Below are 27,647 nucleotides of genomic sequence, written 5' to 3'. Positions count from 1 at the left end.
ACTAATTCCACTTTACAAATCTGTCATACTACTTTCCTAACTTTGGTGTAATAGGTCTCTCTCCACAAATAGCAATGACAAGCTAGCCCAAAGAGAAGCTATCTGAACATAAACTACGTATGTTGTTTATGATGTGTTTTACCTCTGGCCTCTGCAACCCTGTGACTCTGATTTCATGTGATTGTTGTATCTGGGGAAATGTGCTTTACTTCCAGCGACATTTGTCAAGGTTATTCATTGGCTTCTCAGATTGCCTTAGGTAGAAAATAGTCCAAGGTGCTTTCCACAGGATTTACCATCCAGACACATATACTGCATACTAAAAATTATTTATATTAGCTTTAGTAAATGTTTTTAGTTGAGGGGGGGAAAAAGATGTGCCATTGCCCTCAGGAAACCCTAGCAACTAATCACTTTATACTCCATAATATTCCCATCAACAATCAGAAATGGGCACTTTGCCAATTTTATTCGCTCACTGGAGAGTGGCAATTAGCATTAAATCAATATTTCTAGAACTAGTGTATACAGGACCTTCTGACACTTGAAAAATATGACAAATTGTTTTAACTGTGATCATACATACTCCCGGCTATTCAAACACACATTCACCCTGTAACAGGATCTGTCTGCACTTGTGCCAGAAACTAAGTAAACAATCCACAATTTGGGAAAAGCCATGTGACACGGACAGAAAAACTGTTTTGACATTCCTAAAGTACACGGAGATAGAGACACGGTTACACTAAACACTGCTTAGAGTGAGTGCCTTATAAGGAGTGGGCACGTGCCACAGGAGAGTTGTAAAACAACTCATGGAAAGAATGAGCCATGCAGATCCAGGGGCCAGGTTGCCACTCATGTGACAGACAGCCTACTGCCACTGAAATGGCTTTAAGAGAAAGTAGGGTGACTAGTCTTCATGAAGGAACATTTTATAACTAAGTTGTAGTTAACATAAGTGATAGTTCAGCCCAGATTCACAAATAACATATCCTAGAACTCGGAAGCATCAATAAAGGCTGGCAGGCCTTCATGCTCTCTATGAATAGAATGAAACTGCCCCTCTAGCCCAACCATCTCCTCTTGGATACTGTATGCTACCCAGTTTCCCCATTAACAAACATGCTGTCTCAAATATTCTCAAGGAACACAGAGCATTAAAAGCACTCCCAGCGGACCCTGGGCGGCTCACACCTGTAATCCTAGCTATTCAGGAGGCTGAGATCTGAGAACTGAAAGCCAGCCTAGGCAGAAAAGCCCATGAGACTCTTAGCTCCAATTCACCACCAAAAATGCCAGAAGTGGAGCTATACTTCAAATAGCAGAGCACTAGCCTTGAGCAAAAATGCTCATGGATGGATAGTGCCCAAACCCTGAGGTCAAGCCCTAAGACCAGTACAAAAAAGAAAAACAAAGCAAAACAGAACAACAACAACCACAACAACAGAAAAAAACAAACCAACAACCCATTCCCCACATTCAAGGAGCTAAGCAGCATAGCTCAGGAGAGTATTCTACAGCTGTGAGCCATGGTGTAGGCAGCAGGTAATACGCTTCTAATAGGACACTTGTTAATATAACATTAATATTCTTTTTTTAATTTTAATTTTAATTTTTTTATTGTGAAAATACTGTACAGAGGGGTTACAATTACATGGGCAAGATAATGAGTACATTTCTTATCAAGCATTGTAGCCTCCTCCTTTGTTTCCCCTTCCCATCCTCTCCCCCCCTCCCAACACTAATATTCTTGATAATATGTATAAGTCTCACTCACAGGCTACTTCTTTTTTTTGTACTTTTTTATTGTAAAAATGCTGTACAGAGGGGTTACAGTTACATGAGCAAGGTAATGAGTACATTTCCTATTGAGTATTGTTGCCTCCTCCGCCACTTCTTATAATTGGGTAGTTTTCTGTGTCTGGCTTTATTTTACAACAGATTTTAAAAACAACAGTAAAGTAGGAATAGCTCTAAGAGTGACAGACCTTGGGGTGACATATGTGTTTTTAAAACTACTTGGAAACATAAGGACACAAATAAAGCATATTTTTGTCTCAGCTCTGAGAGTGAGGTAGACACGCAATGGTGAAGTGGAACAGGGCACTCTTGAGGTCTCAACCTGCCCCTATTGTATGACAAGTCTGGAGCCCTGGTAAAGACATCTTTCTTCACAGGCTGAGGAAACAACTTCTTCTGATTTGCTCCAACGTCATGTTGCTAGCTGTACCCTATTCCAATAAATAAAGTACCTCCTTTCTGTTGAACAGTAAAAATATGAAATCTCAGAGGCTCCTATCAAATTAGGACAAGTTAAGATTGGCAAGCTGTAGATTTGTATGAGCTTCATGATAAATAATGTTTGTGTGTTTGAGTTCCTTTTCTGTGAATTGCCTGTTCATATTCTTTTTTTTTCCATTTCCATCTACTGTTTTTTTTTCTTTTTTTATTGTAAAAATACTGTACAGAGGGGTTACAATTACATGGGCAAGATAATGAGTACATTTCTTATCAAGCATTGTAGCCCCCTCCCTGTTCATATTCTTTGCCCATCTTTTCCACTAGATTGCTTTTTCTTAATTTAGTCACAGAAACTATTTATATATTCTGAATTAAACTGTATCAACTATGCTTTTTGGGCAGTGGCAGTATTAAGGTTTGAACTCATGGCCATGACTTCCCCTCTTTTTGCTTTATTTCTTTAGACAGGGTCTTGTACTTTTTATCTGAATAGGCATGACCATGCCCATCTTTACCACCTAGACTTTCTATGAAGCTGAGATTACAGGAGTGTACTTGGATTCCTTTTTTTTTTTTTGGGGGGGGGGGGGGCGTTGGTCGTGGGGATTGAACTCTGAGCTCGGGCGCTGTCCCTGTACTCTACCACTTAAGCAACAGCGCCACTTTACTGAAGTGTCTCACGGACTTTCCTGCCCAAGTTGGCTTTGAACCGAGATCCTTAGATCTCAGCCTCCTGAGTAGCTAGGATTACAGGCGTGAGCCACTGGTGCCCAGCTCCTGTCTTGTTTTTTTGAGATAGGGTCTTGCTAACTTCTAACTTCTTTCATCTGGCGTGGCCTTGAACCTTGATTCTCTTATATCACCTCCACAGTAAGCTGGATTACACAGAAAAGAGCAACCACACTGAGAATTTCTTCCAGTCACACATACAGCATATATTAAGCACTACCTGTATAAGTAGTAACAATCCTTTTAAAAGAAACACTTTAGCAATAAACAGTAAAGATGTAGATATAAATGCCACATGTCCATGTCTAAGCTTCTACTCAAAGAAGCTCATATGCATGAGTACAAAGAGACACTTAAGATGCTGTTATTAAACAGCTGTCTGCAACTGCAAAACAAATTAAGATAGCAATGGCTTCATAATCCAAAAAACCTTTTCAACCTCATTTCATCCTCACTTCTTCTCTTCTGGGTCATTCATTTACTTGTGTTCACTGCCTTAAGGCAATATTAGTGAGTGCCTTCTCTGACCAGACAGCAGGCTGGACAGGTGGCCATACTTAACTGCCTGCAGCTGTCCTATTAGAACACAGACTCTCACAACCTTTAGGAGATTCTTTCTGACCTTAGTGTGGTCCAGACATGTACAACCTGCCCATGACACTGTAAAGTTCTTGTCAGATCTCCATTGATTGTTATTCAATTACCTAGTAAGAAGTAAGTGGAGACAGTCCCAACATATAAGAAAGGATAATTCCGTTCTTACTAGATCCCATCCAACAATTACCAAGAAAGAAATTTTATTTTCTAAGCTAACATTCAGTGCTGGGATATTTCTCTTGTGACTGACATAATCAGCATGTTCTCCCAACACTAAGTCAAACATATATGGAAGCCACTAACATGTAAGAAATATTATCCCACAACCTACATTTAAAAAGTGAACAAAGAATAAATTTACTTTTATAGATGCCTTATTATTGAGCAAAAATTGTTTGCTGTCTTCAGGAAAAAAAAATTTTCTATTCAGGGTGAGTTACCTTTGCCTTTAGAACATGTCTCAATGAACTTCTCCATTATGCTAGGCTATGCAAAGGAAAACCAGGTATTCCTCAAAGCTATTCATGCCAGAATTTCAGTGCTCTGCTCTCTAACTCCATGTTTATGCTCATCCAAGAAGAATCTAAGTTTCTATGTGTCCTTTCTTTCTAACCTCCAGGTATGTGGCTTCCAGCTGAATACTATGCTCTTTAGCTACACTCTTAAGCTCCCCCCGCATCCTTCAACACTCTTGCTTCATCAGGAATCACTTTGTCTTTGCTACTTTCTGTAGCTAGCTCACATGGCAGCTGGCTTCCCCCAGAGCTAGGAAGAGAGAATGCCCAAATCAGAAGTCTTGCCTCCTTACCAAGAGTAGATTTCCTATTCCCCAAAGGACCTGTTCAACTAAAATCATCCACTGGACCAATTAAACAACAAAAAAAATCATCCACTCACCTGTTATGGCTGAGAGAAGCCGAGACTGGAGTAGGCACCACAGTCTGTAACCCTTCCCCTTCTATCTCAGTACCGACTAGACAGATGAGCTGTAGTTCTGGCAATCCCACACAATTTACTTCATGCCAACTTTTACCTAAAACAGAGTCAGAGTGGACAATAATGGTTGTTAAAAGCAAACAAAAATTGCAAGCTCTACCCAAACTTGGTTGAGCAAGTATCACTCATAAATATTATCTTCTCTCTTTACTTTTCTAGCTTTTTCTGCTACATAGTTATTCCCAATATAAAGGAATGAAGAATGTGAAATTAATTGGCAAAACTCATAACAAATGCAAAAATGACTGCTTATTATGTGTTGACAATGCTATATTCCATCCCAGTTCCCAAGTCCCCAGCATGGCCTCAAAAATCAAATAATATAAACAAAGAACTTACTCTCCATAAGATCCAGGTAAACCAAGAATGCAATGTATACTTGAGTGGCATCTCCTATGTCTAATTCCATCATTTCTAAGTACTGAAAATAAAAATGTAATTGTCAAATACGGAAGGAACAACCTTCAACATTTTTCAATGAAGTATTCGCTGAATACACACATATATTATCATTGTGATAATAAAAATATCTTCCTGATTTAGTGGAAGTTACAAGGCAATATAAGATCCAATCCTTGTAAAGAATCTATAATTGTTAGAACACATGCATAGTCTTTCCTCCAGTATCCATTGAATGGCTCTAGCCTCCCCCCACCCTCACCACCAATACTAATACCAGAACTCAAGAATGTTCATCTCTGTAGTATTTGTATTTAATATATTCCTATAAACTTCAAACCCTCTCTAGGTTCCATATAATGCCAATACAATGCAAATACTATGTTAATAGTTGTTGTATTATTTAAGAAAAAATCCTGTATACTTTCATTACAAATGCAACATTGTTTTCAAATCATTTCAGTCTAAAAATGGCTGGATCTGAGGATACCCAATGGACCTTATAAAGATCTGTACTTAAGGTGTTTGAAAAATAATTGTATATGATTAGCACATGTGAATGCATGCCCACAGGTCAAAGGTCATGCTACTGGGGGGGGGCCTGGATATTGAATGTTTCATGTCCTGCAGTACATGCATGGTTTGAGTACACAGAAGTAGAGCACTTTCACACAAAGGTGGAAATAAGGCACACATATTCAAGAGCCTGTAAAGAAATCCATCCACAGAAAAGACACGAATTTTAATAGTGTTTTTGTTGGGACATGTTAGTAGGGAGCTTCTATTTCCCTAGCTTCTTAGTTGCATGTAGAGAGGCTGCCAAAATACCATTCCTAGTGTCACTCACTCATGAACATAGGCAATTCTGTCCTTGTTGAATTTTAAAGATATATCAGTGAGCAGATGGATAAAAGGTTAATTGGATGAACTATGACATCTACATGGCAGCTGTGATGTCATCTTTCCCCATTAGCTTCATGGCAAAGGCACCACTGCCTGAGAGCCATGCTGAGTTGACTACTCCAGTCAGAAAATGTGTTTGAAAAATAATGTTAATGTCCCAGGTTGCAAAGTTTTGTGTGCAAACTAAAAGTGTAAATTACAGACCATTAACTTGTGTGTAAGGAAGATAAATCGAATGTTATTGTACTAGGTTTACTTATTTTATTTTACTGAGTAATTTTCACATTGACAAAAGTGCAGAACTGAGAACTCATCCATTTTTTTATTTTTTTAAAGTTAATTGGATTTTTTTTGAGGCTCGAATTCAGAGCCTGAGCTCTGTCTCTGCCCTTTTTTGCTCAAGACTAGAGCTCTACCACTTGAGCCACAGCTCCAATTTATAGCTTTTGGATGATTAATAATAGATGGTAGAGTCACAAAGACTTTCCTGAAATGATGGCTTTGAACCCAAACCTGAATAGCTAGAATTAAAGGTGTGAGCCACCAGCCCTCAGCTGGTATTTTTTTAAGGCACTAAACATTTCCATGCTACTGTTTCTTTTTTTAGAGGTCTGAAAGAGAGCAGGGAGACCAAAAAAAAAAAAAAAAAAAAAAAAAAAAAAAAAAAATCAAGCAAATGAAGCTGAAAAACAAATTCACTATGGACTTCATTTTTTTCAAGTTTTGGTTCTTTTTGTTGGACTTATAGATGATTACTCTATAACAGGGGTGGGGAGCGAGTGCGAGTGCAGTTTTATCAACGCACTGGTCCAGTCTGCAAGATTCCTGACAGATCCCATCACCTCTACAACTCAGCACCAACTCACTGCCGGTGGCCATTTCCCAAGCAGTAGCAGGGTCGGGGCTATCTGCCTGCTGCTGGGGAAAACACACCCCGCCTTGGGCAGGAACCCACTGCACCGGTGCGGGACGAGGCGCACACCGAGCCCGGGCTGAAGCTTGGCTCCTCACGGACTCGGAGGCCCGGCCCACGACCACACACCGCCGCGGCTTTGCTCTGTCTGGGTAACAGAACCGGAGCCGGCGGGGCGCTTAGGTTTGGGGTGTGTGGGTGAAGAGAGGAGTTCGGGGTTAACCGCGCCGCGCGTCCGCGGGTCGCAGGGGGACCGCGGCCCGCGAGTTCCGCCTGAGAAAGGGGCCGGGGCCGCCCTCGTCCCCCGCCGCTGACCTTGGGGTGCGTGGCCATCCAGGCGTCCTCGGGGGCCCACGGGGGAGCGCCGCCGTCGCCACCCCCGCCACCGCCTCCAGGGTCCGCGCCGCCACCGCCGCCAGGAGCCGGCTCGGAACCGACCTGCTCCTCCATGCTGGCCCGCGCGGAGCCCCGCGACCCAGACCCGGCCGGAAGCCGGGAGCGCGCGCGCCGCCGTGCAGCTCTTCCGCCGCCGCCGCGTTTGCCCGGGACGCCCCCACCAGCCGCTCCTTCCAGAACGTTCTCTAGGCCTTTGCACTCCGCGGTGCTCGCGTCTGAGCGCACGGGGGTGTGAAAGGGTTAGGAGAGGCCGCAGCCCCCTCCGGCCCGGCTGCTCTGGGGAACGTGGGGTAGCTCGCGTCCGCCTCGCCCGGCCTGGGCCCCGGATCCCCGGTCCCGCGGCCGGGGGGAGCCGGCGCTACCCGTCGGGAGCCACCCCGGGAGCCGAGCCGTGGGCAGCGCCAGCGAAGCCGCCCCTGCGGGCCCTGCCGGCCCGGGGCCAGCGCGGGGCGGGTGGGCAGCTGGGCGCGGTGGGGATCACTGCGTGTGAAATGGGGAGATGGAGCGCCCAGGGCCGTTAGGTGAATCCCAGCAAGAAGTAGCTCTCGAAGTCCGAAGCGTGAGAAGCCGGGAGTGGAGCCGTGGCCTAAGTGGTAGAACCTGGGACCTTGCCCAGGCCCTGAGTTCAAGCCCCAGCACCGGCCTAAAAACAAGTTATTCACAGTTCCAGGTGGAAGAGAAATTCTTTGAAACACGATCATCTAAGAACCTGCCGTCGAAGCGACATATACGGATTTTGGAGTGACCTTTATTACAACTATCCTCAATGAGGGGAAGCATGTTGTCCATGGATGGAAAGCTGGACACAAATAGAGAATGTCAACAGATAAGAACTTGACGGCCATTCTGCTACTGAAAATTATACTTTCAGAAATAGTTCATTGGGCAGTTTTAACAGCTGAGACAAATTACAGAGAAGTAAGGGAATGATGCTATCTAAGGTGAACAACAAAGTAAAAATAATTTGGGGGGGGAATCATTGGAGATGTGCTATGTGATCTTAAGCAAATGCATCACATGTTAATAACAAAAAGAAAAGAATGGGTTAGAAAAAATGAAAAAATAGTGAACAAAATGTTACCAAATTTGATGACGAAATCCAGTATCACAGATTTTTAGAAGAGTAACTCATAAGAGCTTGTGCTACTTCAAACTGTTGAAAAACAGCCTTGAGTGCATTAAAAGGAGCAAAAGGAAAAGTCACACATTAGGACTTATAAACTGCCCTAGAATATGTTGGATTTCAATTAAATCATTAACTTTAGCTTTTACAAAGTAGCTACAATCCCACAAAGAAATAAATAGTGCTGAAATAACCAGGTTCCTTAAAGCACTGAACACTGGCATTAAAGTAATTAGAAAAGAATAGATCTGTCTTTCTGACTCCTAAAGATCTAAATCCATTCAGATGATGTTATTTATAGAAGCAGTAGCATTTTGTTCCTAAGGGGAATAGAAAGGAAACTATAAACCAGTTTAAAAAAAAAAAAAAAGGTCTAAGAAAATTAGATACTGTGTGAACAAGGCTCAAAACATCTTTAAGAGAAGACTGTCAGTTTAAGTAAAAGAGCTGGGACAGAAAGGAAAGCCCAAAAGGATGAAAAAAGAGCCATAAATGGATAAAGCGATAGACACATGAAAGTGCTATTTCTTAGAAAATAAAGCATGATATGTTCAAGCAAAAGCATTCAATGATTCTGACTTTTAATGTCACTAAGAGAATGAAAATGGAATGTCTCTTAGCTATCACATTTAGCCATAAAAATAATTTTGTATAGGTACTGGGGTTTGCACTTAGTACTTGCTAAGTAAGCATGTACTACTGCTATGCCAAGCCTCCAGCCCTTTTTGGCACAGGTTATTTTCAGTCTTGCCTTTCGCCTGGCCAGTTCCTGGACTATGTTCTAATATTTTATGCTTTCTGCTATAGATGAGATGGCAATTGTGTACCACCTTCTTCTAAGACTGGAATCTTCTGAACTTTTCACTTGGTCTGACCTAGAACCATGAGTCTCCTGATCTCAGTTCCCTACATAGCTGGGATGATAGTAAGCACCATTGTGCTCACTGAAAAGGTGTTTCAAGGATTTTTTGCTAGGACTAGCCCTCCTATGATCTTCTCAATCTCTCTTCCTGAGTAGCTAGGATTACAGGCATAAGGTGGTACACTGGCTAAGCAAACAAAACTTTCAAATAAGTTTTGTTGATTGGAAATGGGTAGAATTAAGTACAAAGGATTAGAAAATTGAGATGGCTCTTCTGGCAACCTGTAGTGAAATGCATTAGAGAACAGGGTAGAGGCTCAGCTTCTGATCTGCTGAAGGATTTCTCCTCTTAAGACTGCCTCAATAGTTCACTATATCAGAGAACCAAAGTGGCTAGAAGGAACGAAACAGGTAACAAAACATAACATTCCCTCCCAAGTTTACTGCACTTAATGAAAGCCTGTGTAATTTGGCACGTAGTAGACTGATGTCCCAGCCTAATACTGCAAGCCAGACAATTTTATTCCTGCAAAAGAAAGCTCTGATATCTAGCCAGATATATTAATTCAGAGTCTTAAGAGGAAAAGCAAACAATTGTGAGTTAGTGTGTTAAAAAGAATTTTTAAAAGGCTTTAACAGTGTTTTAGACAAGCTAAAAACTACAGGCTAGCTTTCTAGATCAGCTTTTCATTAAATATTCATATATGTCGTTATGCATTTGTATACAAACCACATGGCTTCCTATTTTAAAAATAGCTTAGATATTTATTCTAGTAAAATACTTAGGAATCTATATTGTTTTATCATTCACATGCATTAACACATATAAAGCAATCACTGTGGTGTAGAGAACTACTTGGAATAGTCCAGATGATGTTCTTTCCACTTTTCCCATAAATTTCAAGTGCTTTCTAAGAAAAAAGGAAATAATATATTTGATTTTAAGGGGAATGTTTAAATTTAGAACAAACAACACAAAGATGTTATGGAGAACACTGTGTTATCCAAGATTATAATAAAAAGTAAATAGTTGGGCAGGAATACTGTTCATTTGGAAAGATTTAATATTGTAAAGATGGCAGTCTCAACCTAACTGGTCTATAGATTATAACAATCCCAATCAAAATTCCAAATGAGATTCTCCTAATATTTGATAGCTGCTTCTGAAATGTAGGCATAAAGGTCCAGAAACAAGAACAAATGGAAGGGACTTTTGCGGCACGCGCCTTCTCGACCAGCGAGGAAGAACGAACACCACACCAGGAGTCTTCTCAGATCACGCTTTATTGGAGAGCCTTTTAGTTGATGGGAGAGCTTGAGCGCGAGAGAGCGTGCACCCAAAACATGGCCACTTATATAGGGAATAGGAACACAGGTCTTTCTATCATTGGTCGTCTGCCTTTCACCGTCACCAGGTGCCACGGGATTGGCTGGGGACCCTACGTGGCTCGCGCATGCGCAAAGCCCAGGACCCACCATCCCGCCAAGCACCGCCTGAAATGGAGTGGTTACCTCAAAGCTGCAAGGGAGTGGGCGCCATCTTGTAATGGCGTTTACCCTGGCTCCCTACAGACTTTTATGCACATCTGCAATTAAAAGTGATAAGGCCAAGTGTTGTGCCACATGTCTATAATCCTAGCACTCAAAGCAAAAGCAAGAACTCACGGTCAAATGTGGCCTATTCAGCAAAATTGTTTTTGGAGAAGTGTGGGGTGGGAAAAGAGGAGGGAGGATAGGAGAGGGTAGGAAAGGAAGAGAAGAAGAGAATGAGAATGTGGTGTGTTGGTACAGGAATAGCTGAATAAACAGAACAAAATAGTGAAGGAATAGAGCAGTACAGATGTGAACAGAAGTGAAGTTGCAGCTGTGGGAAGAGGAAGGATAATTCAAAAATTGCAGAGGCAAAAGCAAATACTTTAAAATTTTTAGTAAAATATATATACAAAAGAGTATTTTGTGATTACAATATAGATTACTTTCTTCAAAAAGACCCTAAAACAGTGCTTGACAAATTTCATTATAGTTTAATTAAGTATTTCTGACACAACAAAGAAGGCATAGTGAAAAGATAAGGCTTGCACCTGTAATATTAGCTCCTGAGATCTAAGATTTGGAGACTGAGGTTCTAAGATGCCCAGGCAGACAAATTCTAGAGACACTTACCTCTAATGAGCCAGCAAAATGAAGTAGAGGTATGGTTCAAGTGGTAAAGAAAATTAAAAAGACAGGAGAGTGTGAAGCCCTGAAACGGGGGCTGTGTGGAATGACAAGATACCTAGAATATATACAGAAATCCTCAAAACTAGTTAGGAAATAACAAGACTTTAAAACTTGCACCTGAAAACATTAGTCCCTGAGATTAGTGGCAGAATGCTTGACCCGCAAGTGTGGTGCTCTGAGTTCAATGCCCAGTAATAAATACATAAATAAATTTCCCCAAGAATATCTCTGAAGTTGTTTTCACCTTGTAAGACTGAAACTCGATACCTATTTAATAACTGCCCACTTAATTTCAACTCCATGCAGCCACTAATTTCTATAAGTTACACAGTATTTTGTCTTTTTGTGACTAGCTTATTTCACTTATTATAATCTCCCCAAGCCTGAAATATTGGAAACATGTGAAAACATCCTTTATAATATATCTTAGTAGGCATTTACTACAATTTGAATGGATATTCATTGTCTTATAGGTTGCTCTGCCTTTCAGCTGTTGTGAACAATGCTGCTTTGTATATAGGGATACAAATACTTGAGTTTTCGGGGGGTAGGGAGAGAGGGGAGGGTGTTGTATACTCAAGAGTGAAATGCTGGATCACACAATAATTCTATTTTATTTCTTAAGGAATTGTTATGCTATTGTCCACAGCAGCTCTATGTCTTAACATTCACAGCACCAGTACACAAGTTCCAACTTTTCCAAATCCTTACTACAGTTTGTTATTTTCTGTTTTGGTCTTTGGTTTTTGCTGGTAGCATTTCTCCTGGGGATAAGGCATTATTGTAGTCTTGATATCTTCATTGCCCTAATGATTAATGGTGGTAATAAATTTTCCATGTGCTTATAGAGACTTACATTATATTTCTTGGGAGAAACATCTATTAAAAGTTCTTTGCCCATTTTCAAGAAATGATTGTATATAAAAATCATACATTTTCCATCTTTCCTTCAACTATCCCTATAGTGTCCAGCCATGTTCTATTCATTGCACTTTCCCAAAGTTTGTGCAGTTGCATTTTAAGTAGTTGCTGTACTTTCTAGAATGTTTCAGCTTCTGAAAAAGGCATGTGTTTCCTTCCCCCTATTGGCTGCTAGTGCCATAGAAACCTCGAGAATTTTCCCTGCAAGAAGCCTTCTGCCCATCTTGGAGGTCCTACTCCTGCAACAGCTAGATTTAGTGTCAGTGTCAAAGAGGTTCTCGTGTCTCCTGTGCTGCTACAGTGTTGGTGGAGGAGGGCAGACAGGAGAGCAGGTACTCACTTCCAGTATCATGTGGGAACCTGGGACAGTCTAATGGCAGTAGAGAATGAGACCAGTTTTTAGTCAGCCAGTTTCCCTGGCAGAACACTTTAAGCAAAGGGTATTTAAACAATATAATTGACTTTATTTTTTAATTAGGTTTTACAAATTAACTCACAACACTAATTCTATGGGGAAGAAAATCAAGATTCACATCACTAATTTGTGATCAACTCATGCAATGAGTCTGTGAGTAAAATAGGGACTTTTCCCAAGCTCTCTCCTCCTCCCTTCCCAGGCCTACCCCACTCCCACATGTGGTCTTCTTCTGTCACATAACTGGCCACGACCTTAATATTCTTGGTGACTAATTAGCATTCTAAATTGACTAAGTTTCAAGCAGGTATCTTTCAGGAAACTCTGGATCTCATCCACATAGCAGGGGGTAGTTCTTTCAGAAAAACTCTGGGGAGCTGATTTCATTGTATTATTAGAGGCCACGCAGTGCCAAGCACCCATAGTTTTAAATACTTCTTCACTGTAAAATAAATGAGCTTAGATAAGCTGCAAAGTTAAGATAACTGGAGGAAGACTACACAAAAGTGGGTTCCTACATTGAAACTTCTTCTGCTTGCTGAAAGATGAACCAAATGATGAGTATGAACCCTGAATCCTAAGGCTTAGAGGGATCTCAGTCTTGAAAGTTGAATGAAACATAGGCCAAGGAAGGAAAAAAAAGAAGACAGAACAGCATGGGAATCATCTCTGTGAAACCCTTTGAATAGTCCCCCTCCCCCCCCACACACCTCCGTAGAAGTGACCATGCCTTCCTCTGTCCCTTTGCTATAGCTGGCACATACTTCCTTCATGATACTTGTAATAGATGGTTAAGTTGGATACTTGTAACAGATGGTTAAGTTGGCCTCCTCTACAAGATCATGATCCTGGAACAGGGTCAGTTCCTCCAGGAAAATGGGGGGGAAAGATATGGCTATGAGATATTAATCATAAAAATATGAATGTTAGCAAAGAGGTTGCACAAGAAATTCTGATTTGGCAGATACGCTAACCCCAGGAGACCAAAAGGGCCAGAAAAGTAGCACATAGTGAGAGATTTTACTTGCAGGCAGACAAGTAAAATCTGAGAATGCGTAGGTTATATGACAGAGGCCTGGAAAGGTAAGGACTAGAGAGCTCTCACTAAATTCACCAATGCTGAAGTCAGCTTTCTGTTTTCCCAGAACAGGAAAAGGCTGAAGCCACGGTGCATGTGGTAGGTGAGATCGGAGATGAAGTGGAGAAAGGAACTTGGCCCAGAGCGGGTCAGCAAGTGGTAGAGTGCTTGCCTTGCATGCATGAGGCCCTGAGTTCGATTCCTCAGCACCACATAAGCAAAAAGAAAAAAAAAAGCCAGAAGTGGTGCTGTGGCTCAAGTGGTAGAGCGCTAGCCTTGAGCTGAAGAGCTGAGGGACAGCGCCCAGGCCCAGAGTTCAGGCCCCACGACTGGACCAAAAAAAAAAAAAAAAAAAGAAACGAAGATTTCTATAAGAATGTGGTTTGTTTTAGGGGTGAGAGGGACATAGTAAGTTGCTAGAAAAGGACCATCCAAGACTTTGGTGGGGAGTGGAGCTAACATGCCGTAAAAGAGGACCTACAGGCTCAAAGCCTTTAATGGCAAATAGGAGTGGACTGCAGGGCTGCTGCGCGGTCAGGGTGCTGGGGGGATTGAATGAAGGAGAGGACTGCCTTCTGAGGGAGAAAGAAGCCTTCCAAAAATTGCGGGGAGCCGGACACCTGTAATCCTAGCTACTCAGGAGGCTGAGATCTGAGGATCACGGTTCAAAGCCAGCCCAGGCAGGAAAGTCCATGAGACTCCTATCTCCAATTAACCACCAGAAAACCGGAAGTGGCGCTGTGGCTCAAGTGGTAGAGCGCTCGCCTTGAGCTGAAGAGCTGAGGGACAGTACCCAGGCCCAGAGTTCAAGCCCCATGACCAACAACAACAAAAAAATGTGGAGGAAGATTAATACAATTAGGAAAGGACTGTGGGACGGAGCCAAAGGCTCTGATGGTCATGAACACATAGTGGGCCCGATGCACCTTGGGCGCTCACAGGTCACAGGCTAGTGTTTTCACAAGGAGGACTTCACGTGGCGTTCCTCACTCCCCCAAGCTGTCCTTTATGAGTGCCCCACAATTCCATTTCCCCTGCTAATGGCGTTTTCCCTCCCCTAGCCTCTTCCCCCCCCCCCCATTCTCTCGCCACCCAATCAGATGTGGACTCTGTCGGTCTTTGCTACTCTTTGTTAGTTTGGGTCATTAAGGAAGAGAAAATCATCCAATGAGTCTCACTTTTGTCCTTAAGTTTGGACCTTTGGAACCTGGGCAATTAGGACTTTCTTTTAATTCTAAGGGGTCTGGTGTCTAAAATTCTCCAAGTCAAATGCTGAAAGGGGTGACATTGATCAATGATATATTGTATTCATAAACTGGCACGTTGAATTGTAACCCCTTTGTACAATGACTTAAAGCTAATACAATTATAATAATAAAATAAAAATAGAACTCTCCGAGTCTTCAAATTCAGTGTTATTGGGTGTTTCCTCCATCAAGAATGAATTTCAGGAGGAGTTGTGTGCCTAAGGAAATGCAAACATTTTGCCTTTTTGGTATTTTTTAAAATATTGTTTAGCACAGGCATAAATAATTAGGGTGACTTCCCAATTTAGAATTCCACTCAATACTTACATTGAGAAATACTGCATACATACTGTGAGGGACTCTGGTTGCGGTTTGCCCAAAACAGAATAAATTTTCTTGGTGTTGTACCGTTATGTACACACACACACACACACACACACACACACACACACGCCCACTGGCAGACACGGCCACACCTCACAGCCCGGGAGAAAGCCACAGACCTCAGCTGCACAAGCCGCGCCTGCACGGGGGGAACTTTCCGCCGGACTCTGCACCGACAGCCACCCCCGAGCGAGCCAGGGCAGCGGCAGGTACGCGGTGCCCACCCGCGGCGTCGGGACCTGGGCGGTGCTGCGGCGGCCCGAGGGTCCGGGGAGCTGCAGGGCTGGGCGCCGGCGCGCACGCTGGCCGGCCTGGGGAGCGGCAAGCCCGGCAGCCCCCGCAGCCTCCCCGATCTCCGGGAACCGGCCTCGGGCGCCCTCGGGCCGCGGGGCTCCGCGCTCGCGGCTGGACCTCCCGCCGCCGGCCCCAGGCTGGAAGATGGCTGCGCGCCCCGCCGCCGCCCTCGCCTGGTCCCTGCTGCTCCTGTCCTCCGCGCTGCTCCGCGGCGGCTGTCGGGCGCGCTTCGCCGCGGAACCCGACTCGGAGGACGACGAGGAAGAGGCGGTGGTTTTCCCCGAGTCGCCTCTGCAGAGGGCCACGGTGATGGTGGCCGTCCTCGCCCGCAACGCTGCGCACTCGCTGCCGCACTTCCTCGGCTGCCTGGAGCGGCTGGACTACCCCAAGAGCAGGATGGCCATCTGGTGAGCGCCGCGGCGGGGTCCGGCCGCGGGGGGCCGCGGGGAGCGGGGAGCAGGGACCCTCTCCACCCCTCCTGCCCGCGCTGCTCCCGGGCCCACCGGGCGGGCTGGGGAGGCGCGGGGCCGCGTGCACGCCGCGCGCTCGTTCGGGAACGTCGGTGCCCCTGCGTGGGTAGGTGCTGCGCGCCTCGCGTGGCCCCGGTCCTTCTGACACCGCTCCCACCCCCGGGGCTGGAGGAGGACTCTTCAACTCTCGAGGTTCCTGCTCTATACCCCGCTCTGGAGAGAGGAGATGGGTGCCCGAGCCCCCTCTTCCCCCAGGCGACCCTCGGGACAACTGACTAGCAGCCGGGTCCACTGAGGCTGGGGCAAGGGAGAGTGCGCGGCCCTGATTTCGCGGCGCCCCGCAGGCTATCCCAGCGTGGTGTCCTCCGTGCTCAGAAGCGATCCCAGGGCATCCCGTGCTGGGGCGAGATGAAGCTGCCCTTGGGAAGAGAGCCAAGTTTTTCTCCTAATGAAACCCGCGTGCTTGCCGGATCGGGGACCAGAGAGGGGAGCTCCCCACTCCCTCGGCGACCCTCAGCCCAGGCGGGCACCTGATTTTAGAAATCCAAGTATCAGGGGCGAGAAATCGGCCCGGTCGTTGGGGGCCTCCGGGCCATCCCCTCTCCTCCCCCAGGCGGTGGAGTCCAGGTTACTCCTGGAGCAGGTTTCTGCGGCGTTAGCCAGGGGAGCGTCCCACATGGGATCCTTAAAGGGCGGTGGGCAGCCAGGGAAGGGAGGGTAAAGACAGCCCGCGGCGGGCGGGAAGGGCAGCCTCACCACCCAGCCCGAGGCGAGGGGCAGAGGTGGGAAATAGTGCAGCACTGTGTGCACACTGCTTCACCATGTACCGCCCTGCGTGACGGTCTCCACGCAGGGAAGTGGGCTGCTGCAGCCAGCTTTCAACCACGAGGAAAAGTCTATTTATTTGTTTTAACCATTTCCCTTCCAAAAGAAAACTTGAAAAAAAAGTCTCTTCGTTTTGGTTGTGGTAACAGTACTGAGATTTGAACTCAGGGTCTCTTGCTTGGTAGCCACGTACCCTACCACCTGAGCCATACCTCTTATTCTTCTACAAACTGTCTGCTCAGGCTGACTTCAGGCCTTGATTCAAAGATCTCGGCCTCCTAAGTAGCCAGGTATATGACAGGTGTAAGACACTAGAGCACAGAATAAACTTGAAAGAAATACTCTGATCCTCGCTTTTACAAAGAAAGAAAGGGAGATTTGTTCAGTTCAATAACTCACTCAAAGGTCACAGAATTAATAAATGATAAAACTAGAATTTGACCTCAAACTTGCCCCTAGAAACTGCCTAGAAAATTGTAATTATAGGCTTTATACAAACCTATAAATTAGGAAAGTGGAATTGTTTATCAATAGTTTGATATGTGATTTGGGTCAAGTTGTTTGGAATTCATAGGCATCTATTTCTCCATAATAAAATGAGAGAAAATTGAAATTAATGAAAAATTTCCTTCCAGCTCTTGAATTCCATAGACTTTATAATACTATTATTAGACTCAACCAAACAATGACTTTACCTCCTAACTCCCCTGAGTATTCCAGGATACATTCCAGGATGATGTTGTTCTATTTAAATGGGTAGCATTGATTTTTGTGGTCTATTTCCCTTACCTTGGTTTATGTTCCATGTCACTGGCCCTTATGATCACAGAGTGAGGCAGTGAGAAAGCTGGAAGAGCTTAGGTAAAGGCGTGGCCAGCCCCCAGTTACTCACTGAAGACTCTCCTTTGAAAATTCTTGATTCTGTCTTAGAGTGAATCATTTATTAGGTACTAACAATTTTTAAATGTCAGTTTCTAAGTAGTCCCTTCTAGCTCTTAAAGAGCTTTCATCAACTGAACAACAACAACAACACAAGTCAAACAAAAGCTGGCTCCTTCTAGATAAACATGGCTTTTCTTACTGGTAGTGTAAGGTGATCTGAATGGCATTTAAACAGAAGGATTTCTAGATCTGATTGGTCTTGTGTGGCCATGGAAGGCTTGAAAGGAGTCAGCTAAAGCCTGGAAAAGGGAGAACACTACAGGGAGAGAAAAAAATTCCCAGAACATCAGCTATAACTTCCACTGAGAGGAGTGAAAGCATTTGACTGGTTTAATGACTGTGGGTCTCCAAACTCATATTACTCATCAGGTCTCTGTGGAAATGATTTTTAGTCTAGCACTAGATGAGTTTATGACTGGGAAGATTATGGGCTCTAACCCTCTGAGGTGAGGTGGCGTTTTGGGATATAACTCTTTTAAGGGGCTTACATCAGTTGCTTATTCTTAGTTCCTGAAACTCAATCAAGATCCATTCAACATTCCATGTTGCTAACTGTCTACTTAACAAAGCCAGCACAATGCAAATGTCAAAAATGATTGTGAGCTTCTGAGACCTTTACAAACAGAACATTATTTCCTCCAGAGTCTGGGGTGCCAAACTCTAAATATCTCAATATCACACTCAATGCAGACATTCTTCTTCATCCACTTAACTCAAGGGCTGGAGAAATATCTGGTAAGTCTTCTTTTCTAGATCATTCAGGATCAATAATTCCCCCCACCCTAGGTTATAGGGTCATTGAAAGGCCTGGCTCCTGGGTCCCATATAAACATTTAAAGAAAAGTACCAAAAAGAGATATGATTGACTGATGTTGGAGAAAGACTGCAATTATTTCAGCATCAAGTTTGATTTGCATTGGATTGAACACCGGGAATTTGTAGTTTAGAGATGCTTTGTACCAGCAAAAAGCAAAGTAATTTTACATTTATCTGTCTGATCTCAAAATCCACTGAACTATTTGCTTTCCTTAAAATATTGAAAATCTATGTAGACAAACTAAGGAAGATAGGTCCATAGCACTAATTAGAACATGCAGCAAGTTTATGAGAATGGCTACTGAGTTGAGCGGAAGGCATTGGGACATGACAGTGGACATCAGTGGCTTCTCTTTAATTCAGTGGAGACATGAACAAATAGCCTTTAGCAAAAGAGGGAAGGTTGACCTCATCCTTCTTCACAAAGCTATGATTTAGGGTAGCAGGGCCACATACCAGGGGACTGAAAAAAATGGAGCATGGAATAAGGAAAAGTCCTTCGCCCTCAAAAGATGTTAAGTTTGCCATTTGGACAGCCTGCATTGCTTGTGGGGGAGACATTTGGATTTACAGAGCCTGTGCACTTCCAAGGCAGTAGCTGCTATGTAATTACAGAACAATTTGGACATTTCATTCACTTGGTAGAGTCTATACTGAATTTTATTCTAATGTATACTAAATTGAGAACCAGTTTTTGATTATTAAACCCTGTGATGAGTATTCTGTTAACATCAACATAAACCATCATGAGCTTCTACTTGTTCTGGGGAGGGGGTCTAGATCCCATACATTGTCCTATATTTTGTCTCTGCATTCTTGAGAATTATCTTTTTTAATACATATTTTTATTGTAAAGATACCATTCAGAGGGGTTACAGTTACATGAATAAGGTAATGAGTACATTTCCTATTGAGCATTATTACCTACTCCTTTGTTTTCCCCCTAACATCCCTTCCCTCTCTACCTCCCCAACTCCTCCCTCTCTTGAGAATTATCTTAAATTGGTCTCCTCTTCATTGCCCAACTAGTAGCATTTTGATGGATGTTTAACTGAATACACCAATAATGTAAGTGTGTTTATAAAGTTTTCCAAACTACTATTGGTGAGAATGATGTCGTATTTTATCACCATACTGTCATTAAAGGTGTTATGTTGTCCCTATACATGGATAAAACCATAGATGATTCTTTAAGCCTCTTCTGACTGTTAGTCTGTTTTCCTCACCTTTCCCCTCTTTTTCCTTATGGTTCCCGACCTGATGGTTAATAATGGGGGAGTGAAGTGTAAGCTTAGATTCAGACACACTACAGCTCCACTTTGTGGAATTTAGGCATATCTATGAACCTCAAAAAGAAACTACTTAACCTCAAAATGACCAATAATAACAACTACCTCAAAGCATGGTTATAACAAGTAGGCAAGAGAGAATATATATGTAGTCTTAGCAGAAATGCTACTAAGTAAAAGAGAGTTGCAATTTCCTATGAGTCTCTTTTGTCTCATCATCACCTTTCTCTTTCTGAATGGAGTCTGAAAAAAAAGTACTGAACTTTGTTAGTGTGTACAACTAGCACATACTAATCTTAAATAATATAAAATACAAAAATGCTCAAAAGTAACTCCATTCATTCATTCCCTTCCTTCAAACAAAAGATTACCAGGTGTTCCTAAGGACAGCTGACATTGAGGGAGATGCTGATAACTGATTTTCTCCAGTCAGCAAGCCTCAGTGGGAGGGACTATTTTCACTCTCTCATTTTATACAGGAGGAAAATGAGGCATGGATTATGCATGTATCTAGCCTGAGGTCACAAACAGGTAGATCAAAGATGCACCAGGGCAGCTGTCACACACACAGTACATATGGTCTGTTTAAGATCAAGGAAGGAACAATTATTTCTGGAGGTGTGGCTCAAGTGGAAGAGAACATACCTTGCAAGTATGAAAGTCCTGACTTCAAATCCTAGTACTTCCTACCTTGCTTCCATCTCCTAGAAAAAGGATTGAGTGCCAACGTTCACACCTGTAATCCTAGCTACTTGGGAGGCTAATATGGTTGGGTTTGAGAGTTTGAGGCTAACCTGGCCAGAAAATAACTAGACAAGACTCCTTCTCAATGAAGAACTGGATGCAGTGGCCCAAGCCTATTACCTTAGCTACCAAGCAGGAATCCTATCATGGCAGGTGAATCCTATCTGGTCAAGAAGCAAGACCCGATCTCAAAAATAAGCAAAAAATTAGGCTGGAAATGTGGCTTAGTAGAAAGAGTATCTGCCTAGCTGGGGGCAGCAGTCTCATGCCTGTAATCCTAGCTACTTGGGAGGCTGAGATCAGAATATCTTGGTTCAAAGCCAGTCTGGGCAAGAAAGTTTGTGAGACTAGAAGTGGAGCTATCCCTCAAGTGGAGAGTGCTGGCCTTAAGGGAAAAAGAGCTCAGGGACAGTTTCTACACCCTGAATTCCAGCCCCAGGACCAGCACAAAAAGGAAAAACAAACAGAGTTCCTGCCTAACACATATAAAACTCTGTGGATGAGATTTCATACCCGAGTCCTGCCACAACAAACAAACAAAATGGAAAACAGCAAGCAAACAGCAGCAACAGCAGAACAGGAAAATAATATAGTAGCATCATTATAATTGCATGCATAGCAACCCTGGAGAAGAGTATAATGCAGTTGCTGACTGCATTACTATTCCACACCCTATATTCTTTGTGCTCTTTTAGCTATCAAAAAAATCCACAGTAAAGGGTCTCAAGTTTGTGCATTTATTTTCATTTTTACTTCCTTTTCCTTCCTAAGAACACAGGACAGCTTAGAATATGCCAGCAAGATCACACTGGTCATCTGGGGACAAGGGGAGCCTCATGGAGCGCGTCAGCCCCAGATCAGGTGCCTACAGTCAAAACCCAACCTCATCGATCTTCCCTCAGGGGCAGAGGTCATCCTTTCATTATTTGTCTTGTGCCTTGCTTGGAAGGACTGGGAGGCTTGCTCATGGCTGGTTCATTTGGAAAAAGTCACTTAATTGGTGAACCTCAGTTTTCTTTCTATAACCAAAGGGAAATGAGCTGGAATTGTGGTTCTCAGTGTGGTTGCTAACTAGAAGCATGATGAAGTCTGAAAATTAAGACCAATGCCTGAACTCATCCCAGGTCAATGAAGTGTGCATTTGTCGAGTAGAGCCAGGGCAGTGAACATCCTCCAAAAACACTCAAGGGGAAATCACAGTGCACAGTCAGGTTTAAAAAGCAGTGGGCCACCAAATAGTAAAGTACTAATATAGTAAAATGATCATATAAACCATCCCAGGAGGATTATTAGGGCTGAACTAGATAAAGCATACTAAGCACTTAGCACACTAGCCTGGCATGTAAAGTTCAACAAATATTATGGCTGTAGCCAAGTATGGATTGAATGGAATGAGTATGTTGGAATCATAAAGGGCAGTCATTGTGAGCTCAGCAGTCAGGAGAAGTTTTTAAGGTATGGCTATAGTCGGATCAGGAAACAGAGAATGATTATGATGGAATGATGGTGTGATGGCAGCTGCTAGCCACACTGCATGGTCATTTAAATTAAAAGGTAGAATTTAAGCATAGGACTACTTGAAGTGGGGAACCACAGGCATAAGGGAGGGGCAAGAGAGGAGGAGAGGGAGTGGATTATCTGGAAGTACTTTGAATACATGTATGAAAATATAATTAAACCCATTTGTTCAGTAAAGATTTAAGTACATTAAAATAAAAAGTATACATTTACTATTAAAGAAAAAACAACAAAAAACATTGGGCCAGATGTTCTCCAGGGTGCTGTCCCAATCTAACATTATTCCTCCTTCATGAGGGTGACCACACCTGAAGAATTTTAATAAATCATAATTCTGGGCCCTTAGTGCAATGTTAGATCTTTTGGGATCGTGTGTAAAAGTTAAAATATTCTAGAAAGCTATACTACTTCCAAAAACTGCTTGCTGAGTGTTGTCTTCTTTGGAAGGAATGTGCTTGATGAAGACCAACCAGCCATGGAATGTGGTGATGGGAGGATTAGCCTTGCAGAAGCACGTATTGGAATGTCTCATGAAGGGCCCAGGGCACCAGGTGTAGCAGCAGCCACCGCCAGGTCTTCCTTTGGCACAGATGGCTGCCCCATGGTTAAGGGAACCACACATATCAAGGCTTCTAAAGCACATCCAGCCAAGCTCTGGCCAGCACGGCGGCCCTTCACAGCATGTATTTTGGTGTGTTGCCCAGCTTAGTTTTTACACTTTCTATTTCATATTGATGCAGGGCCTCTCATTATCTCTGGATATTGAATTCCTGATGCTACTTTTAATGGTTTGAGAGTGTAGCTTCTTTTGTTTCTGGATTTGAATAAATAGTACTGCCTTTGTCCTATGGTCTTAACACAGCTTCAAAGTTTTGACCTGACATCAAAGACACATTAGATCCTCCTTTCTTAGGCATTGGATTTCAGCAATGCCAGCAGGTGACTGGAGATTATAATCCCACTTCTGGGCCAGTTTTCTGTCTCTCCAAGAACATTAGATTCTATCCTGCCAAGTCCTCTTTGCTAATGCTCTGAATCCTGACCGTTCTTCATAAGCCTATGCAAATACAGACCCATCAAAAGGGAATGGTTGGAGTTGGTCTCATGAGAGAAGGACAGTATCTCATTAATACTGGCTGATTTTCCCCAATCCCTGGCAAGGTGGATTATTAAGAGTCCCTTTGGGAATCATAGAAGTCCTGGCCTGTTGGCCAGGCATTGTCACCTGTCATCTTTGTGAGGACCAGGCCTTCATTTTCCCATGTGACTTACCAAAGTGAAGGCAGTCATTGACTTTTCTGTTATCCCTGAATGGGTTGTCTGTAGTATGGATATACAGAGACTAGTCTGATAATAGTCATGTACGTTGATCTAAGTCTCATCTCTGTGTTGCCCATGGTTTTGTGTTCAAACAGTGGAGCTCAATTTTCATGTCAGCTCTGAAATAAAACTGGGAGATTCTCAGCACTATTCAGTGTAGGACTTCCCAGTATCAAATAAATTTATTTTCTTAACTGCTTACTCATTTACCTTGTTCCTGCCATGCACCAGCATTTTTTCCTGAGTTCTTCAATTCTTTCCTTCACTTCTGTCACTACATTTGTCTAGTGAGTGTTGGATAAGAAGATCTTTAAGACTTCTCTAGCCATACACATGTATTTATTTGAAAGCCTACCACTTACATCTTGAGAAATGAAGGACCTTGTTCTGTTGTCACAATATCTAAGATAGCATGTTTTCTGTATTTGTACTTAGATTTAACTTCCTTAGTAGTTTTGAATTATCCATGTCCCAAATCCTGAGTATCAGCCTGGTTATTCAATGCTGCATAATTTTTTTAAAAAAAAAGTTTCTTAGCCCTCTACCTTGAATGAAAGAAAAATGCATCTCTTTCATGAATAACAGCATCCTGCGAATGGGCAAACTAGGGTGGGAATTAAAATCCAGAGCATTCTGTCAGAACAGAGTACTCTAGATCGAAAACCTGAGGAATCAGTTGCTGTCAACAATGGGGTAATATGTCTGCTGCATGTACATACTGAAGGCATTTGTTCAATTAGGTTTTGTTTGCATATAAAGTAAGTGCAAGTTTTCCCTAGAGTGTCCCTTTTCCCCACTTATGGAGGTCACAAATAGCTTGACATGTCATTGTGGGTGGGAAACAGTTTGCATGCTTACTTTTTGCAAATCCAGCTTGTTTTGCTCAGTGTAGTGTGTGAGGAAGTGCATTATGGGAGTTAGGAGGTAGGAAGTAAGTCTTACCAGACTAATGGGTATTACAGGGAAGTGGTAGCGACTCTCTAGGGGAAGGTTCTACTTTTTCAATATAATCTTTAGATCATAGAGATGATAAAAACTGGTCTGTGGCCAACAACTTCAGGTGCTCAAAGCCTGAATGACTAGGATGGTCTTTACGACACCAAGCTGTTCAGGACCATCTCCTTTGAGCTGATGCTTGAGTGTTGGAGCAGAAGAAAAGTTGATGAAGTAGAGATTTACAAGACTTACAATTGCTTATCTCCTGACATTGAATGTATATGTTGCAGAAAAGTAAAACCAAGAAGATACAAATCTTCCTCAATAAAATCAAGGGCAAAAAAATTTGTTTTTTTCTTTTCTTTTTAGAAAGTGTTCCCATTGCTGACTGACTCTTTGATTTACATTCCTGGTTTTCAGTCTCCAAAACGGAACTCTTCCCTTTCTGGATTATAACCAATAAGTGAAAAAAGCAAATACTTCAATGGGGTTAAATTATGCTGAGAAATCCCTGCTCTTTGGCTGCCTCCTGCAGCTCTCTCTCATTTTGGAAGCTAGACTGAACTCTCCAGTTTTTAACTGCCTCCAGTTGCTAAAAGTCTGGTCAGTGTTTTGAGTTTTTTTTATTATGAAAATAATGTACAGAGGGTTACAATTAAATGGGCAAGATAATGAGTACATTTCTTATCAAGCATTGTAGCCTCTTCCTTTGTTTCCCCTGCCCATCTCTTCCCATCCTCCCCCCGCTCCGCCTCCCCCTTGTCCTCCCCCCTCCACCAAAGTTGTAAAGTTTGTTTTTCCACATAACGACTTGTACATCTCATTGTTGCAATGGATCCACCTGTATCCCTATTTAAATGATTTGTTTTGTCCCCTCCCCTCCACAAATTTTACCAACCTCAAATACAGTGAAAGCAGGGGTTATACTGTGGGGGAGGGACATACAAAGCAACAAAGAAATAATCTTATAAATGTGTTAGAAACAATCACCTGAAAGAAAAAAAAAACATTTGAATACATATCTTAGGGTTCATTTCCCTAACATCAACTTATTGGACCTTTTCTGCTTGACTCAGACGTATACTAGATATTGCAAATAAGGGAAACCATGGGACCTAAGTTTCTTTGGACCTGGCTTACTTCACTTAATATAATTTTTTCCAAGTCTTTCCATTTCCTAACAAATGGGGCAATGTCATTCTTTCTGATGGAGGTATAGAATTCCCTTGTGTATATATATACCACATTTTCTTGATCCATTCATTTACTGAGGGGCATCTGGGTTGGTTCCATATCTTAGCTATGGTAAATAATGCTGCAATAAACATAGTTGTGCTGGTAGTTTTAGTGTGGCCTTGTTTGTGATCACTTGGGTAAATGCCCAAAAGTGGGATTGCTGGGTCATAGGGGAGCTGTATGTGGAGTCTTTTGAGGAACCCCCATACTACTTTCCAAAGTGGTTGAACAAGTTTACACTCCCAACAATGCAGTAAGGTTCCCTTCTGTCCACATCCCCTCCAGCATCTGTTGTTATTAGAGTTCTTGACTATAGCCATTCTAACTGGGGTTAGGTGGTATCACAATGTTGTTTTGGTTTGCATTTCTTTTATGGCTAGAGAGGTTGAGCATTTCTTGTCTATTGGCCATCCTTCTTTCCTCTTCAGAGAAGTTTCTCTTTAAGTCTTTAGCCCACTTATTTATTGGGCAGTTGTTTCTTTGAAGATTTGTTGTTGGGGGATTTAATTTTTTAAGTTCCAGGTATATTTTAGATATGAGACCCTTGTCTGTTGTATGGCTAGTGAGGATCTTCTCCCAATCCATGGGCTTCCTATTAATCTTGCTATCTGTGTCCTTTGCCATGCAGAAGCTCTGCAATTTCATGCAATCCCATTTATCCAACCTTTCTTTGATTTGTTGTGTTTCTGGGTCTCTATTCAGAAAATTTTGGCCTGTGCCAAGGAGTCCTAGGGTTTCTCCTATTCCTCCCTGTAATGTTTTCAGGGTGTCTGCTTTGACTCCGAGGTTCTTGATCCATTTGGAGTTGATTCTGGTGCAGGATGATATATAAGGATCTAGCTTTAGTTTTCTGCAAGTAGTTAACCAATTTTGCCAGCACCATTTACTGAAGAGGCTATCTTTCTTCCATTCTATTTTTTTAGCTCCCTTATTGAAAATTAGATGGCTATAGGTCTGTAGGTTCATTTCTGGGTTTTCAATTCTATTCCATTGATCCTAAGATCTGTTCTTGTGCCAGTACCAAGCTGTTTTGATTACTATGGCTTTGAAGTAGAGCTTGAAATTTGGTATTGATATTCCTCCAGCACTGTTCTTTCTGTTGAAGATCGTTTTAGCTATTCGGGTCTTTCATTGTTCCATATGAATTTTTGGATTGCCTCTTCTATTTCCTTGAAGAATGAGGATGGAATATTGATAGCTGTCGCATTGAATTTGTAGATAGCTTTGGGAAGTATTGCCATTTTCACGAGGTTGATCTTTCCAATCCAGGAGCATGGGAGTTTTTGCCACTTTCTAAGTTCTGCTTTGATTTCCTTTTTCAGGTTTTTAAAGTTTTCATCATAGAGGTCCTTCGCTTCTTTGGTTAATTCAATTCCTAGGTATTTTATTTTTGGGGGGGCTATTACGAATGGAGTTGCTTTCCTAATTTCAGCCATACTTTTCTCATTGTTGGCATATAGAAAAGCCATTGATTTTGGGGGGTTAATTTTATACCCTGCTACTTTGCCAAAGTTTTGAATCAGCTTGAGTAATTTGGGATCATGTCATCTGCAAAGACTTTATTTCTTCTTTCCCTAGTTGGATCCCTTTATGTTTGCATCTTGTCTTATTGCTGTAGCTAGGCATTTTAATACTAGATTGAAGAGCAGTGGAGAGAGTGGACATCCTTTTCTCATTCCTGAGTTAACAGGAAATGGCTTTAGTTTTTCACCATTAAGTACAATTCTGGCTGTAGGTTTGTCACATACAGCCTTTATTGTATTGAGGAATGTTCCATGGATTCCTAATTTTTCCAGAGCCTTCATCATAAAGGGGTGTTGGATCTTGTCA

At 42.7% G+C, this 27,647-nt stretch overlaps 1 protein-coding gene and 1 pseudogene across 2 annotated transcripts in view; one reads left to right on the top strand and one right to left on the bottom strand.

The window, feature by feature from the left end:
• LOC138835718 (tRNA-splicing endonuclease subunit Sen15) overlaps positions 1-7,290 on the bottom strand; it is a 47,316-nt gene extending 40,026 nt beyond the window's left edge. The window contains exons 1-3 of one of the 2 annotated variants that reach the window (XM_070034213.1): positions 7,097-7,290; positions 4,906-4,987; positions 4,468-4,603 (exon numbers count right to left, since the gene is read on the bottom strand). In XM_070034213.1, the coding sequence (XP_069890314.1) occupies positions 4,468-4,603; positions 4,906-4,987; positions 7,097-7,231 (353 nt within the window). In that variant the 5' untranslated portion in view covers positions 7,232-7,290. The remainder of the gene's footprint in view (positions 1-4,467; positions 4,604-4,905; positions 4,988-7,096) is intronic. The other variant, XM_070034212.1, reaches the window with a different exon arrangement.
• Positions 7,291-15,797: 8,507 nt separating this feature from the next.
• Positions 15,798-27,647, top strand: part of LOC138835485 (procollagen galactosyltransferase 2-like) — a 57,146-nt pseudogene continuing 45,296 nt past the window's right edge.

This window comes from Dipodomys merriami, unplaced genomic scaffold (assembly GCF_024711535.1).
Source record: "Dipodomys merriami isolate MVZ:Mamm:240054 unplaced genomic scaffold, mDipMer1.0.p SCAF_24, whole genome shotgun sequence".
NCBI lineage: Eukaryota > Metazoa > Chordata > Mammalia > Rodentia > Heteromyidae > Dipodomys > Dipodomys merriami.
Note: the sequence above shows the minus strand (reverse complement) of the source record. Positions and strands in the feature narration are given on the sequence as shown.